At 31.2% G+C, this 17,909-nt stretch overlaps 1 protein-coding gene across 27 annotated transcripts in view; it reads left to right on the forward strand.

Annotated features, from left to right (window-relative positions):
* Window positions 1-5,272: 5,272 nt before the first annotated feature.
* Window positions 5,273-17,909, forward strand: part of LOC119631415 (sodium channel protein para) — a 58,863-nt gene continuing 46,226 nt past the window's right edge. For 15 of the 27 annotated variants that reach the window (XM_038023620.1, XM_038023611.1, XM_038023750.1 and 12 more), the window contains exons 1-6: window positions 5,273-5,418; window positions 7,031-7,123; window positions 7,322-7,512; window positions 9,966-9,998; window positions 17,145-17,300; window positions 17,473-17,678. In XM_038023620.1, coding sequence (XP_037879548.1) covers window positions 7,363-7,512; window positions 9,966-9,998; window positions 17,145-17,300; window positions 17,473-17,678 — 545 coding nt within the window. In that variant the 5' untranslated portion in view covers window positions 5,273-5,418; window positions 7,031-7,123; window positions 7,322-7,362. Of the gene's footprint in view, window positions 5,419-6,404; window positions 6,900-7,030; window positions 7,124-7,310; window positions 7,513-9,965; window positions 9,999-17,144; window positions 17,301-17,472; window positions 17,679-17,909 lie in introns of those variants that run through there. The other 12 variants (XM_038023783.1, XM_038023801.1, XM_038023665.1 and 9 more) reach the window with 4 other exon arrangements.

Raw genomic sequence — 17,909 nt, forward strand, 5'->3', positions numbered from 1 at the left:
TGTGAAAATTCGTCTGAATTAAAAATGCAAAAATTTTTGTCCAAAAATAATTCGCTGAAGAAATGTGAGAGAGATTGATATCTGTTTGAAGTTTTTTTGCACTTTTATTCAGAGTTTATTATGTATACGCTGTATGTTTGAATACAGTACATGTATACGTGTGTGTTTGTACGTGTACGTATGTATGCATATATGTATGTATGTATGTACGTACGTATGTATGTGTATGTATGTATGTATGCATGTATATATATATATATATATATATATATATATGTGTGTTTATGTGTACGTGAGTTGACAGTAATCACATATAACGCCACAGGATCTACCTTCCACCATAACATCACACGAACGAATCGTTGGCCCTCTTTTGTAAGTTGTTTGTAGGTCTGATTTGTGAGGGTTGGGTGCTGCTGCTTCTATCTATAGAAATTTTCGAATTCGTTGCATTCGTGTCCTCGCCGTGATACGTTAACGTCGCTCTGTTTTAGTGTTTTCTTTCTTACTTTCTATCGTACTTATACACAAATAGTGCTAATAACAGTAGTAGTGATGGTAATAATAATGTTGACGGTGCCACAATATGATGTAGTTGGATGACGACGATGGGTGTAGTTGTTGACGTCGTCGTCGTCGCCGTCGTCGTCATCGTCATCTGTTAGTGTGTGTTTTTGTGTGCAATGGTAACCGTTATTGTTCTTGTTGCGTTTTCTTTCGGTCGCTGCATCGTCTAGAGGTCCGCAGTACACGAAGTATTAAAATAGTTAACAAAAGATGAGCATTCAAAAGGCATTTATTATTTCTTTCTTCTGATTCTTTGTTTTTTATAATCCTTTTTTTTTTTTTTTTTTTTTTTTTTTATTATTGACACCAATGAAATTCATCGCTTTTTTTGTGAGTGAAAATTAAACCTGTTTTTTAAATAAATACCACACCAGCCAACAACATGATAACGATTGTGAGACCTGGAAGTGTTATTAAATTTTCAAATGATGAAAGGGCGAAAGAGAAAAAAGCAAAAAAAATTTGTATTCATATAAAAATATTTCTGAAAAATTCACAACAATAAAAATCCTTTATTTAATACCGTTGATTCGTTATAATGCCTTTGATTTGCAAATGAGATCAAAAAGGATATAAAAGCGCACGCAGCCAGCGTGACAACACGCCAACACTTCCAACTAAAAAACCCAATAGCAACAACGATATTACAAAAAAAAAAAAAAAAAAAAAAAAAAAAAAATCAAAAATAAAAACAAAAACAGCAAAATCGTGCTTAGATATAATTTTAAATATTTATAAATTCTTACTGATTTCAAGTTATGTAAAGTTTTCGTGACGACAATACATGCAAAAAACACCAACAGCAATAAAAAGGAAAAAAGAGCAAAAATAAAAACATTCAAAAAATCCTTTGCTGACTAACAGCACGATTTACAGCATACATTGTACATGCATGTACATGCAAATACACACACACACACACGCACTTACTTATCTATATTGCATCAGCACAAACATGTCATTTGAGTTGCTTAAGATTTGTCATAATAATCATATGCATATACGGGCGGATTGGAGGTATGGGCGACCAAGTGAAACAGAAATACTCTGCTTTTTAGATAAACGCTAAGACGATGCATTAGCATATGTACGCATGTATAGTATAAATGACAAAGATGAAGAAAGAAAGCATGTAAGAACTTCTTTTCTTTTTTTTTCTTTTTTTTTTGCTATCTTCACTTTTATTTTTATTATTATTATTGTGGTTTTGCTTTTCTGTCAAAATCCACTTTCTACTACTGCACAGGTAGATTTATGCGAATACGCTCAACATTCGTATTTTTTCTGCATTTCGATGTTCGATGTGGACGCTCTCGTCATTGTCGCCAACAACGTTAGGATTGACGTTGTTGTATATATATATATATTGTATACATAAGCGATTCTTTATATAGATGTGTTACGTATTTATATATTTCTTTATAAACATGATTTTTTTTCTTTCTGTCTTCGCAACCGTTTCCTGATAAGGTGGACAGAGTGGAGATTAGTATTCAAACATATGTGCGTATGTAGATGCCAATATGTTCTCTTTTTTGTCTTTCGCGAACTTAATACTGAACTAATATGAATGACTTTAATTATCTAAAATTAAAATATGTTTAATTTTGATTTTCATTTTGTTAAGGTAAGGTTTACCTTTGCAAGTTTCGCTCGCCACATTCCCACTCTAGATATCAATCTAAGCGCAGTATGTGGAAAGCAATAGTGAAAATTGATTTTTCAACTTATTTATATACATATTTATTTCTATATATTTATTATTATTGTTGTCCTTATAAGTAAAAGCATTTATATATAATGTATGTAATGTTTTTGTTGGCGGCGTTTCGTTCATTTAGCAACGTGGATGCGTTCCTTGTAAACATGCCTATAAATATATTATATATTTTCACGTAAATTATTGGGCTGACAGGCGAAAGTGAATTATGTGAAGTGTGAAGCATTGTTAACTAAACTTCATTTGTATAAAAGTACGCAGGCGCAAAAACACAATTTTGCATTGATCCAGTACGTCGTAGGACATCAGTATGTCTCCTTGTCTGAATATTGTAAATCAATTGAAGAAATGAATGTAGCGTGAATATCTCTCTTGGCAAGCGTCATAATGAAGGCAGAGCTTTCTTCATCTCACTCGACACGCAATGCAAACAATAATAATAAAATTTATATTTCTTTATTGTGCATGTTCCACTCTACATTCTGCTCTATCATTATGGTTATAGTAATTAGATTAATATTTAAATTTTCTCTCCTTAAATCATTTAGATGTCGTAGCATCTAACCTATTAAAACAAACCCTTGATTTGCGTGCATTATGTTTCATAATAGATGGGCGGGAAACAAGTTAGAAAACTATTCGAGTCTTCACTTAAGCTAGATGTATGGAGATATCTGAATTTTTGGATAATTTGGACTAGTCCGGTAGTGACATATGAAATTAATTGTCATAGTTTTGATCAATATTTCAATGAAACTTTAGATAGTAAATCTCCTGGCGAACACACTGCTTTCGCTGTATGTCGTTAAAATCAAATAAGAGTACGAAAGTGTAAAAAGTAAGTCATATTTCATAAAAGACAAATGCATAGGGAAGTCTTAATCGGCAACACAGATTATTAAGAGCTTGTAATCAGTATAAAACTTTAAATCGAGTCATCTGTCTGTGTCTCCGTCCACCCGTTGTTGTGGCAAAACTTATGGTCGAATTCATTTTTTTTTTTTTTTTTTTTTGCGTTTATTTATTTATTTCCTTTTTATTATTTCCTTTTATTATTTTTCCCTTTTCTTTTTTTTTTTTTTGTGTGCAACAGTCAGACACTCAGTCCTCCCTATATGTAAAAAAACACAAGTATTATAAATAAATAAATAAATAAATAAATTTGTCGGGATAAGTAATCGTCTATTAAGTTCGGATAGTGCGCTAAAACTTGTCTTAAATATACAAACTTCCAGTTGATCATCGCTCGTTTCACTTTTTAAAATTTTTGATGCACACATTTTACAGGTCTATGTTAAAAGGTCAATGCAACAATAGGGCAAATTTACACTCTCACGCTCCGTTAAAAAATCAAAAAAAATAAAAAATAAAAATAAAAAAAGAAAGCAACAATTATTTTCAATCGTTATGTGTTTATTGATTTATTTATTTATTTATTCACTTATTTATTCATCCATTTAATTAAGTGTGCAGTTTAAGAATGCAATGTTTATTGAATTTGAAGTTTCAAGATTCACCTCGAAAAAAATGTTATTTTCGGTGAAATAAATTTGGTTGAAAACGAAAGTATGTCAACTTGTGCACGTAGAAATACGAGCGTTTGTGTCTGCATAATTAGGACGAAAATGGTTACCGAAGAACGTATGAAAAATAAAGAAAGAAAAAAATGAGAAAAAATAAACACACACACACACATAAACACGCGCGCGCGTACATATATATAGCAACTGAGAGAATCTGCAAACTTTGGGACAAAAATGAAAGTTTGGGTCTTGATGTTAAACGTTACTTACGTTATATATTAAAACATTCTATATGATTTGAATAACATTATGTAGATGTTATCAATGATTTTTATTGTCATGTTTACCCACATCTCTCAATATATTAATTCCTTATTTGTTTCGTCCGGGAGGTTGCCAAATATGTAACCCACATGAAGATAAAGTTAAACAATAATCTATGCCAAAAAGACACCAGATAATGAAATGAATGATATTAAAAAATAATACATATAAAAATCAAAAAAAAAAAAAAATCGCAAATAATATATATGTATAAATTATTATGATTAAGAAAATCAATTCCTCTTTTATTCGTTCTATTTGTATTTGTTCTCGCAGGCAAATGAAAAATTCTTTTAAATGAAAGGGAAAGTTTACTCTGTTGAACCAAAATAAAAAAGAAACAGAAAGTTATTGCATTTCAATTACTAAAATAAAGCAAACTAGTACTGAAATCCGTTTGCAAAAATAAAAATTAAATAATAAAAAAAATAAATAAGTAAATATATATAAAAAAAGTTAAAAAACGTTTTCAATAAATTTTTGAATAGAAGACACAATTGTGTATTATATAATAAACACAAAAACTCTCCACTCAATTAGAGCAAGCGATAAATTACAAAATAATACAGTAAAAAAATTCTAAAAAAAACAAACAAAACAAAACAAAATACATCGGGTTATATTTTCGATTCTTTTTTCTTTTTGTATAAAAAAAAAAAAAAAAAAAAAAAAAAAAACGAAATATTAGTTAAAAAAAAGGGTAAGAAAAATTCTACATAAATAATGTTAATAATCTTAATTCACACATATGTCGATAGACGCATACGCATAATGTGATTTATTTTGTTTTAAAATTTCAATTTCTTCGAAAGCAATTTAAAAGCGAATAAGAGCAAAAACTCAAGAAAGATTCTTTTCAGTAAATTTATATTTTAATAAATCACATCCAAAAGTGCTTAATTAACTGAAACCAATTCGAATAACACCAAAAGTTCTTAAATTATATGAAACAAATATCAACAATTTCCTCGTCTTCATTCTTATTCCAATCCCAATCAATGCTTAACTAATAGCTGAGTAGCAAATACAAGTACGCGCTTAAAAAAAAATTTTTCAAAAATCAAAATTATTATTAATACAATAATCAACACCAATTATTATATTTTATATAATTTCTGAAAAACGAAAACAGAAAGAAAAACAAAATCCAATAAAAAATAAAAAGAAGAAATTATTGCAATTCTAAACACCAAACTTGAAAAATAAAATATCATAGAGAGTATTAAACAATAAAGGGATCCACAAATAACTTGAAATTTAAAATCAATTACCATCGATATAAAAGTAAGTATAAATAAAAGCATTAAAATATTTTGCTTTCGCATTTAGGGCAACATAACACACTTACTGTATATATGTATGTATATCAAAGTTACATATAAATATATCTAAATGCAAATATACATACATATGCGACCAATGAGGCACTTGGCCAGCAACATTACCGCAACAAAATTTTATGACTGTGAAAAAGTATAAACAAAAGGACAATTTACAGAAATGAAAGCAATTACTCATATGAGTTGAGTTTTCGTATGAATAGAGCTTACGCTTACGTAAGCATTTCATACCTTATATTTGAAACAAAAAAAGAGAAACAGAATACGAACGCGATATAATGTAAAGATAAATTGAATTTTTATACTTGTGTTTGTCCTCAATTTTAGGCAAAAGATTCACTGCGGAAATGCAGCTAGCAAAATGTTCCTTTCATTAACAATATGTATGTATATATATGTGTGTCTGCATATTTGTTTGTTAAGAGTCCGAAGAGTCGGAGTTTAAGTGATTTTTGCGAATTTAACAAAAGTATTGAAAGCACCGCAATGTTATATTGACACTCGTTTGTTGATGTTTTTACGTTCGAGAATTATTCTCACTCTCTCTCTCTCTCTCTCTCTCTCATTTTTTCCTCTCAAACTTTTACTGGTTACCTCGTTCAATTTGACAGTATCAACTCAACACTGCCTATAACATACCATTTAACCTATAGAGAATGAATATTAAATTCTCGTTGAGAATGCGGAGAGAGTGAATATATATATTTCACAGAGAAATTCTCTCTTTGCCCTTTTCAAAGTTTTCGTTAAGTTTGTGCTCGCCGTCCTTACTGCTTGCTTGGTTTGCATTACAAATAATCAAAAAATTGAAATTTTTTTTTTTTTTTTAAATAAATCGTCGTAGGACTGACCGTTTTATAAGTAATTATTAGAAATTATTTAAAAAATAGAAGAGTATTTGCAAACGCAAATGCAACATAATCAGTATGATGACTCGGTAAATTTCGATTTGCAGATAAGAACAGATTTCGAGTCTTGTTTCTCACTATTGCGCTGCATTTTCGCATCGAGAATGCATGTAAAGAATTTTTGATAAAGTTTAGTGAATGTCTACAGTGTTTTTATTAATACATTATATATATATGAAAAAAACACAATACAAATTATTGAAGCATTATTGGACTTTGGCGCAGAATTTAAATGTTTTCATTAATCTTTGGAAAACTAAATTAAATAAAGCTAAAGTAATGGATGAGAGAATGCGTTAAAAGTAAAATATTAATTATAATAACGAATAACTATGTAAAGGAATTGGATCACACAAATTCGGGGCGTATTTATAAACAAAAGAAACATTGTAATCTCCTTCAGATAGAGAGCTAGAGATAATTCACAAAAACTTCCAAAGGACTTCATCATTACTTAGGAAAACGTGTTCGAGGCTGTCGTACACATAGTTGGCAAATTTGCATATAAATAAATAATGTATGTATGTATATATATATGTATGTATGTATGTATGTATGTATATTCGGTGATTGGATATATATAAGCAGCTAGCTGCATAGCTTAATGTATTGAAGACTTAAATAAATAGTTTTACAATATTTTTTCAGAAAACGTGTCTGCGGTGGGCGCTTAATTAAAAATGGCGTCTTGGATATAGTTGTAACTTAAATGTAGAGCAGGCGACAATACATGTGCCTCATGTAAGTTTTCTTTTTTTTTTTTTTTTTTTTTTTTTTTTTTTTTGTTTAATGACATATTTGAATGTCCTTTTCGATCTCAAATTTATGTATAATGATGTGGGTGAGCTTGTGTGCGAATGAATGAATGCGTTAATGTATTTATTAAAGAGATAGATTCATATGTGGAGTGGAAATATAATTTATTTAGTGTTTTATTAGGCCTTGGAAATCTGAGGCTCTCATCGTTGGCCGCATAGACAATGACAGAAGATTCCGACTCGATATCTGAGGAAGAACGCAGTTTGTTCCGTCCCTTCACCCGCGATTCATTGGTGCAAATAGAAAAACGTATTGAAATCGAACATGAAAAACAAAAGGAGTTTGAAAGAAAGAGAGCCGAAGGAGAACCGGTAAGTGCTTAATTTTCAAATTTTTATCCCGTTACCAGATGTAAACAGAATAAAAACAATAATTTGTACATTTTGAGTGTGTGGAATGTTTGCTTTTCTGTCTTCCTCTCTTTCTATACAAATCCTATTTTCAATAAAAATATTATCTTTTATGTTCACCTTTTTTTTTTTTTTTTTTTTTAAGAACAGTAAAAGCAACCAAAACCAAAAAAAAAAAAGAAATAAATAATATAAATAACAATAGAAATAAGATAGATGTAAACTTTCATAACCTTGCATATCGCTCGCTATCCTGAAAGGAAAATACAAAAACAATGTATGCTAAAAGGAAACATCTTTTATAGCAATTAAGTGATTTTTTAATGCGTTTTTGTGATTTTAAAATAATTGGATCACAGTGTTGACCCCTAAGTACTATCTTCACTCCATTATTCATTGTCCTCTCATCTCATATCGCCAATATTTTGAACAACTTAACTGGCGAGCGATGGTATTTGTAACATTCATCACTTCCTAACAATCCATTCATCTACGTATAAATGCAAAAATGCGAATATATGTTTTCATGTCTCATTTACAGTTAGATACAAATAGATATTCGGTTTCCATTGTGTTTTAAGCTTTTTCTGATATCTATTTGTGTTGTCGTTGTGAAATGAAATTTTTTATGCCTACGGTTTCTCCCCAACCTCCTCTGGTGCCCTCTTTCCGTCCGATTTCTTCCTTATCTAAATGTTTATGCTAAAAAATTATCCGCATCCCTTTAAGATCAGTAAATAAATATTTGTATTGTATTATGGATAATATGCAAGACTTTTTCTTTAATTTCTCCTTTAAACTAAACGTAGAAAATGTAAAATTATTTCCCTTTCCCTTTTTTTTCTTTTTTTTAATTTTCTCCAAAAACAAATTAGGGTTCGAACTAATCAATTAAATATTAATGGCAGCTTATGGCTTTAGTGAGTCAATTGTATAGCATTTAAAATTTTAATTCTTCTTAGGCAAAACGTTGTTATATGAACCCTAGTTTTGTTTGGATATGCGAAGTCAATTTCTTTACCGTTTTCATTCTCTCTCTCTCTCTCTCTCTCTCTTTCTTTCTTTCTTTCTCTCTCTCTTTCCCTCTCTTTCCCTTTGTTATTTTTGCATTTTTGGCTCTTTAAATTATTTATTCTTTCGAAGGTGTTATTTTTTTGTTATTGTTGTAATTGGTAAAAAAAAATTTGTTATCGGCTTCCAGAGAATTTGCCATGTCATGCTCTGTTTGTAAAAAAAAAAAAAAATTGTTCAATCGATTTGTAAAAATATAAACTTTGAGTAGAAATGGGCAAAAAATTATTTACTTTACCGTTTAAAGTAACTTAATTTTTCTGCTTTAATTTTTGATTTCTTTTTAATTTTATGAAAAATTTAATCCCAAACTAATCCTAACATTAAACCGATAGAGGAGCGTTTTCAGAATTTTGTACATAATCCGCCCTCATTATCTATCACTTATCAATTTCAAATAGAAAACTAATATCGAATTTAGCATAATGTGAAAATTTCGTAAACAGAAAGAAAAAAAACAACCATTGCTTGCGCAAAACCATCACGTCAGTCAATCAATTCATTATTCAAAATTAAAAGGAAGAAAAAGAAACGGTGAATGATTTAAAATTTTCCTGTTCACGTTCTTGCTCCAATGCTCCTCCATTATAGCGACTCACGAAAATCAAAAACAAAAAGAAAACAAATATATTTTAAATTCAAAACTAAAAAAAAATTTTCACCGTCAACCTTGTTGTTTCTCGCCACAGTGTTAACGTTTTCTGAACAATAAAAGTTTAAAATCTAAACATATTCTGACAATTTATTTATTCCTGTTTTTCTTCTTATTTTTCTCTTTTCTCTCTCTCTCTCTCTCTTTTCTCTCACATATATGAATACCTTCCTTTAATTAATAATAATAATTTAAAAAAATAAAACCAAATAAATAAAAATACAAAAAAAAAAAAAAAAAAACAATATCACCGCCCATTCAAATCTCCTTCATCCATCCATCTATCTAAAAAAACAAAAATGAAAATAAACAAAAAATAAAAAAATAAAAAATTCGTCGTAAATGTTCTAATAAATATGTTAAATATGCTCTCGTGTTTATATGCGTGAACGGCAATTGCAACGACCTTTGAAAAAATGCAAAAATGCAAAACATGAACTCTTCGTATTGTTTTATTTATCCAACATAACAACAACAACAACAAATTAAAACTAATATGTTTGATGATGCCGTATTTCTGCCATCTATTTGCATTGCGTTTATATACATATGTCTGTTGTTTCATTACATAAAAAATATGACCTAAATTATTATGAATGAACTATGCGAAATCTATTGTCCACTGCTTCGGATTATTTGAAAATATTACTTGAAAAAAAAAAAAAAAAATTTAAATAAAATCTTCTTTCAGCCGCAATATGGTCGCAAGAAAAAACAAAAAGAAGTAAGAGTTTTTTCCAGCTACAGCTTTTTCTTCTGTTTTGAGTCTTTTTAAGTTCAATTTACACTTTTTTTATCGAATTTCTGCCATACTTTCTCTCTCTCTCTCTCTCTCTCTGTCTGTCTCTCTCTCTCTCTCTCTCTCTGTCGCTCTGTCTGTCTCCTATAATAGTTTACCTTTCCCTTCGATTACCACTTTCTTACGCATTATTTCTTTCCTAAATACGTAAAAATAGTTTTTTGCCTTGATATTTTAAGTTTTGGGAAAATAAAGCTTAATATATTACGAAAAAAAAAAAAACGAAACAAAAGAGCTTTAAATAATAAATTTTGGTTTCACAGTCAACGGTGCATGCCTATCTTAACTATATATTTTTTTTTTATTTTTTTTCTTTCACTTATTTTTGCCAGCAATTTTTACCAAAGAAATTCTATTAATTATAAATTTTAACTATAAACGTAAACATACAAATGTCGCTGCTTTTTCCACGAAAAGCACGCAATGATATTTCGATATAATTTACGCTTAAAATTAAAAGTGAAAATATCTCGCGTTGTTCCTAAGCGCAAATAAGAAATTCCCAAAAATTATGCAGCCGCAAGACAAATAGCAGGCAAACGTTTCCAGCCATTCATTAAAAACGACAACTTCCTATTTCCAAAAAAAAAAAAATAAAAAAAATATAATGCCGTGCTTAGTAACAGAATTTGTGGCAAGGGTTTAACGTGGGTTCCTGCCTGTAAGGCTTAACCCCACGGTGGCCCAAACCACTTTTTAAGCGTACTACGCCCCCTGGCGAGTTAGACAATCCCCACAGAGTAGGGACCTAAACAGCACCAGAGTCCAGATCAGTTTATTGTGTATGGAACAATAAACCCCACTCTGGTGAGTGGCGAGGGCCTAGCTGCACTCGATTGTTCCACTTTGGCTTGGAACTGCCAACCACAACCACCACGAGTACTCCCCGAAGGGCCGCACCCAGTAGTCAGGACTCACCAATTGATCAACTGACTGCTTCCGCCATAAGGCTTCCACTGTGCTTGTTGATCAATTACCACCTTTACCCGCAGGCATTCATGACATGTGTTCAAAAGTAAAAATAGGTAAAAGGGGAGAACTTATTCGTCATACCCCTTTTCCATTCTTGGCCGTGCTTAGTAACAGGTCAAGGGAAAAGTTCGTGACGTTTCGTACCGAAAAGTACATTGACTAAACGAAACATCAGCCATTGCGATCAATCACTATTCGCCATTATAGTACAACTTCGGGGTTTCCTTTGCGGGAAACTGAACCCAGCCGCTTTCGCAGGCTTTGGTTGAAGTCCGCTGAATGTAGTGAAATAAAGTAGTAGTCGCACGGGGTGGCAAGTATACGCTTTATATGTTTCTCGTAGATGTCAGCTTTTACATTAAAGATGAAAGCGGTTTATCATTGCGCAACGAAATGTAACGACTTTCAACGGCTGATCAATTGCGGACGTCTGACCTCAATTTCACTCTCGAATCGTATTAGGCGTTTGACAGTAGAGAGTAAAGTTAATCGTCCACCCTTACCTCATGCAGCGTCAATCCGGACTTTATGCGCAGCTTCACCATAATCTTGACTTATGATCTTTTTCGCGCATTATTGCTTTGAAAAGCTAACCATCTTTCATTGTCCATTATCAATCTCCTAAAAAGTTGCTCGATTTCGTTTTCTTTAAGTAACGATTTGCTGGTGAAAATTCGCTGCTCATCGTACATCTTTTTGTGTCTGATGTTATGCAAATATTTTAAAGTCCCAAACGTTATCGCCTTAGCTGAGATGTTATAGTAAAGCAAGTGGACTTTTTTGAAGTCAGTTCAATCGATTTACCAAGCATATCTAGGATCTACCATCTTTCACACTTTTGTTACCTAAATGTCGTCTCTTTGGCGCCATGAATGCAACGAACTGTTTTCTTGACGGATTGTACATTGTTTACATATGTAATACATCTTTCCAGTGGAAGCCGCTAATTCCAAAAACAGTATGTCGTTGGAATTCTTAAAGTTACAAATATTGAGGTCTAGAATAAGAAACCTGGCCCAATTCAAGATCACAAGTGTAAAACTGAAACTGGAATCGCAACTTCAAAGAAACCAAAAATTTTTCTCTACATCTTCTTATTATATATATAAAATATTCTGTCCCAAGACTGGTTTATATCATCATACAAACTCCTATAATTAACGGTGGAATTGTCGGCTTTTAACAAATATCCAGTTTGAGGGGAACTGCTTTGAAAGATTTTTTCTTATGTCATAATATAAAATAAGTTTTAACTGAATTGAATTTAATAAAATTAACTTTTATTTGCCTTATCCGAAATGTATTTATTATAAAACATTGCTTCGTTTCTGTTTCACGGTAATTGTACCGCTTTACAGCACATACATTTTGCAAAATATTCTTTAACGCTGACACTTCTCACTCGGGCTTACTATGAACGCGTATGCGTTAGGATACCTGTATTCGTTTCTTATCGAACCTTAAGTGGCAATCTTAAATAATTGCAACGATCTTAGTCGCATTAACAAACACGAGATTACATATTCATAAGCCAGGCCGATGTCGAGGATATCAATGTTTATCCAGCATGTTGCAACTTTAAATCATTCGGGCGAGTTTAAGCCGCCTTCGGCCAAGCTTTTTTGACACTTGACATTCTTGATATCGATGTACATTGTACATTGAATTTTTGTACATTTATGCATTCCCGAGGGAAATTCGTCAAATTTGCCGATCTAGGTTAATATGTTCTACGATTATCCACACGAGTCGAACCGCGTAGGTAATAACAACGAGTGATGATCGCGGGTTGAAATCTCAATGCTGTAGAGTTTACTTTGACCGTAGCAATAGTGGCTGCTTAGCCGGCAAAGGCATAACGCTTACCGATTTGCACGTAAACACTCACAAGCCTACGGCCACCACCTCTCTTTGTCTTTGTCATTCGTCTTTCTAGTCGTCACCATATTACACAACTAAAAGCAAAAAAAAAAAAAATGCACGGTATCCCAGATATTACAAATTAAAGTACCGTAGATCAGGAATTCTCACATCGTATATAAGTGCCGTCTTCATTCAGGGTAAGATACTCCGTGCGTTTATTTTCGATAGTTTCGAAGTTGAAGGAAAAAGTTCGCATGCGCAATTTTTCACGCCGTATAAGTGTTATTGCGTACTGAGCTACAATTTCATTTTCTACGACGTTTAGTAAATCATTTTTCTATCCGCTTAAAATTTTCAAACCTTTCCAACTCTACCAAAATTTTTTGTATTTTCAATATCGCGCCTGGCTTGAATGTTTATTCGCTCCATTCTTTCCGATATAATATTGAAAGCATTACAAATAATGACATATGAGTATTCCAGAAAATTATCATTCTTGGAGGACTCAACGGTCTATCTGCGTTCAGAAGGGGCGTAACTGTTTTCCATGCCTTGATTTGATATTAAAATTTAAAGTTTACCTACCTCCTATACGCATGCGCGCATTAAATACCAGACATTACTTCTTCTGATTAGCACTTACTTCATCAGATATCTTATTATTAGTCTTAGTAGAGCTTCGGTTCTTCAAAAAATGTTATATCTTCCTATGAGCAATCCTAAACAATGCCGTTGTATTTTTTATATAGAATTTTTACTCTGCCCGCAGATAATTACCGCCGATCGTTACTACGTTAGGTATAAAATATTGTCTTATTGAACTAAAATGTCGATTGGCCGGACATCAAGCTATAGAGAGCAGATATAAAAGTTTCTATAGCTGATCGTTCGATTTTTTGATTGAAATTTGGTCATCTTAAAGTTTAAAGCGGTATTGCTAAATTTCTGCCCTAATGCTAAATCGGTGCCGTAGAAATGTAACCAATTAGGAGAAACATCTTCAAACTTGATGAAATTATTTCTTTAAATTCGATAATAAATTTGCTTGCATTTTGGGTTGAGTTGAACTTCATTGAAAACAACATAAGTGTTTAGTGAAACTGGTCTACAACTACCATGCAATGTTGATAATCTTCTAAGCTAAGATGAGCTTATTTCATTTCAGTAGATGCTTTTACGAAACGATATAGTTTGCTTACGTATTATAAAAAAAATTTCGAAAAGTTTTAAAGCACTTTAAAAGAGTTGCAGCTTGAATTCTCCTAATAAAATTAACGTAAAGTAATTTAAAGCGTTGTAAAGCTGTGGGTAAAGACCGAACATAAATCACCCTACATTAATTGGCTTAATGAAATGCTTTGCTTAATTTCGTAGTAAAATATGAAACAAAGATTACCTCTTCCCACTAAATCAAAGGCTTAATTGTCATGGGATACCTTACATGGGGAGAGGGTCTCTAAATAATAGACCCATCATTGTATGTGTACTAAAAATGCGACCTTTTTGCCTTGTAAACCTCTCATCTCAACCCATCCAAATTTTCTTCATTCATATGCCATATGTCAAGATATGTTAAGATATTTGAGCAATTTCCTTCGGCGGCTTTGTTATTCCAAAAAGGTGATTGCATTGAGAATTGTCATGAAAAGACGCCGATTCCAATACATTCTCAATAGAGGACGTCTTTTGGCCAAAAAATTGGTTCGGGTACTAATTGTTGAAAACGTGTTTCTGAAATTGCGATCATTAATTTGCAAGCAACAATTCATAGACGACCATCGAGATGATGGACAGACATGCAGCTAAATCGATTGGCATAATAAAAGTCTGTGTCTGTTTCAAATTGGATATAAACATGTTCGTAAGCTTATCCTTACCGCAAGTGATGCAAGAAGAAGAGCTGGCATAAAATATGTAATAACTTTAAGACGGATCTTAGATATCAGCCATATTAAGGCCGGTGTATAGACGTTGTAAGGTTTCTTATCTCAGTTTTTGCGACTATAAGAATTCCAATTACAAAGATGAATAATTTCGAAATATATATAGTTTCGATGTTTCTGAGGCCCACGGTTTTGTTGTTATAAACCGATATCGGATTAATTAAATAAAGCGAACACATAAGCGAACAGCGGCATAATAGTTATAAAGCTATGCAAACATAGGCATAAATATATCTCTTGCGTATATATAGGGAGACTGTCGTGCTGCGATTATGGCAAAGTGTGTTAACACGTTCATCCATCCGACTGTCGAAATCAAAGAGAAAATTAACTTTAAATCAAAATAGTTATAATTTATGTTGGCCTGTGTGTGCGTATGCGTATGATTATTGACTTACTTTTTTAATTTCTGCATATTAAAATACTATTACATGTGGTAAAAGAGAAAACACGTCTATGTATTGAGGATAACGATCTAAGCCTTCCTACCCTTAAGTAAATATAATATAAGTTTGGTTTTTCTCGACTGTCTGTATATAGAAAAGCAAATAATTTATTTTATGTATAAGTGTCTATGTATGTGTGTATTTTATGTGCGTAATTTTTGGTATTATTTTTATCTTTTAATTTATTTATTGATTTCTTTTTCTTTTTTATTGCTTATTTTGAGTTCCTTAGCGCGAACGAAAATTAGGATAACTGAAAGATATGAAATTTAATGAATTTAAAGGACGTTAAAGTTAAAACCAAATACACAATAAATAGATATAGATGTGTATCAATCAGTTAGTCAGTCAGTCAGTCAGTCAGTCATTCGGTCAGGCAGTTAGTTGGAATATTTGTGGCCGAAATAGTTCAATATGTTATATATATATATATATATGTTTTATATATATAACTATATATATAACTTATATATAGGGATTTTCTTTTGACCATACTACGCAGATGTCTGATGATTTATGTAAAAGAGAATGTGTTCATTGAAAACCCTGTACCTGTGCTTTTGGAAAAGAATTTTTTTGAGCATTTTTCGTCGACGAAAATACAAACAGTTTGGATATTTTCGGACATCGAGACGCCGACTTTTGAATGTGTGTAAGCAATTGATGTTCAAAATGTTATTAAACAGGGTTTTCTGACACATTTCTAAAAATTAACAATATTAAAATTGATTGAACCCGTAGACATGGACACGCAGAAAGTAAGTGTGTTGTTTGCATCATAAATAAACAAAAAAATCATAGAAGAATTTTAATTTGTAGTCGTTTCCTATTCTTTGTTTGTTTCTCTTTTAAAATAAATTGAAATTATCATTTGAACTGGGACCAGGATATCAGGAAACTCATGCATTAAAATGTTATTATTTATTTAGCATTCTTATAGTTGTGTGGTTACATAATATAGAAAACATTCTCAAACAAAAAAAATAATTGGAAAAATTTTCTTTTCAATCGTGGTTATCCAACCTGCGGTCCTTCAAAATTGTTTTCAAATTTTCAAATTTCGTAAAAATTTTTAACGATGCCGTTTACCGGCCATTTTCAAATATATTTACTGCACATAGCAACAAGAAAAATTGTGGGCTTGGACAACCATGTTTCCAAAAATGATATACGGTGCGTAGTAGCGTCTTAGTTTCGGTAAATTTTTGCTTGTCTTATTAATTTGTTTAAACGATTTGAAAAAAATTCATTTTATTTGCTTTCATATTACATATACATGTATGTATATGTGAAATATTTTGTGAAAGAATATTTTCAAAGAAAATTGTTTGTCAATTAAAATTTTTCGATCATTCCGGACGAAGATGGATTTCTTTCCGGAATTAATGACATTTTTAGTTTGTTGCTTGACTGAGTCTTTAGTTAAATATTCATTTTTTTTTAAACAATTCAAAATTGATACATTTTGTTTGTTACTTCTCTTCAGTTTCGCTATTGTTTTATATGTCTTTCGTGCTTAAATAGAATAAATCGCAATAAATCTGCTTTTAATTTTGCCTCTATATATCTCTTTATTTCTATTTATCTCTCTCTCTCTCTCTCTCTTTCTCTCTCTCTCTCTTTCTCTCACTCACACTCTCCGTTCTATATATGCAAATATAACTTTATTGCAATTTATTATTCTCATAATTACTATTATCACTATCGTTACTCATAATGTTAAGTAATTATTTAAAAAAAAAAAAAAAAAAAAAAAATTAAAACACAAATAACATATGTTGTATATATTTATTAAAACAAAAAAAATATATATATATATATATATATATATATAAAAATAATATTAGATCCGATATGATGACGAGGACGAGGATGAAGGTCCACAACCGGATCCTACGCTTGAACAGGGCGTGCCCATACCTGTTCGTTTACAGGGCAGTTTCCCCCCAGAATTGGCCTCCACTCCTCTCGAGGATATCGATCCCTATTACAACAATGTACTGGTAAGTATTATTGCGGATTTCATGGGCAATTCTCTCGTTAATTAATTGAATAATTTTATTATTATCATTATTATTTTTTGTTTCTTTATGTTTTATTCTTATTTTCCTTTTCTTCTTCACTTCCAATTTGTTTTTGTTTTGTTTTCATTCTCTCTATTTGCTTTCCATGCAGACATTTGTAGTCGTTAGCAAGGGAAAGGATATTTTTCGCTTTTCCGCGTCAAAAGCAATGTGGCTGCTCGATCCATTCAACCCGATACGTCGTGTAGCCATTTATATTTTAGTGCATCCGTTATTTTCGTTATTCATCATAACGACCATTCTCGTTAATTGTATTCTAATGATAATGCCGACAACGCCCACAGTCGAATCCACTGAGTAAGTAGATTGCAAATAAAGTTTTTTCATAACATTTTTTCACTGTTTTGATTGATTATTACTCTATTATAATAACAATTATTATTAATATTATTACTATTGTTTGGTTTTCGTTGTCTCCTAGATAGTTTACTTACTTACTAAATACGTATATGTATGAGTTATATGTATATACGTGTGTATGTATATATATATATATATATATATATATATATATATATATATATATAT

This window comes from Glossina fuscipes, unplaced genomic scaffold, assembly GCF_014805625.2.
Source record: "Glossina fuscipes isolate IAEA_lab_2018 unplaced genomic scaffold, Yale_Gfus_2 0, whole genome shotgun sequence".
NCBI lineage: Eukaryota > Metazoa > Arthropoda > Insecta > Diptera > Glossinidae > Glossina > Glossina fuscipes.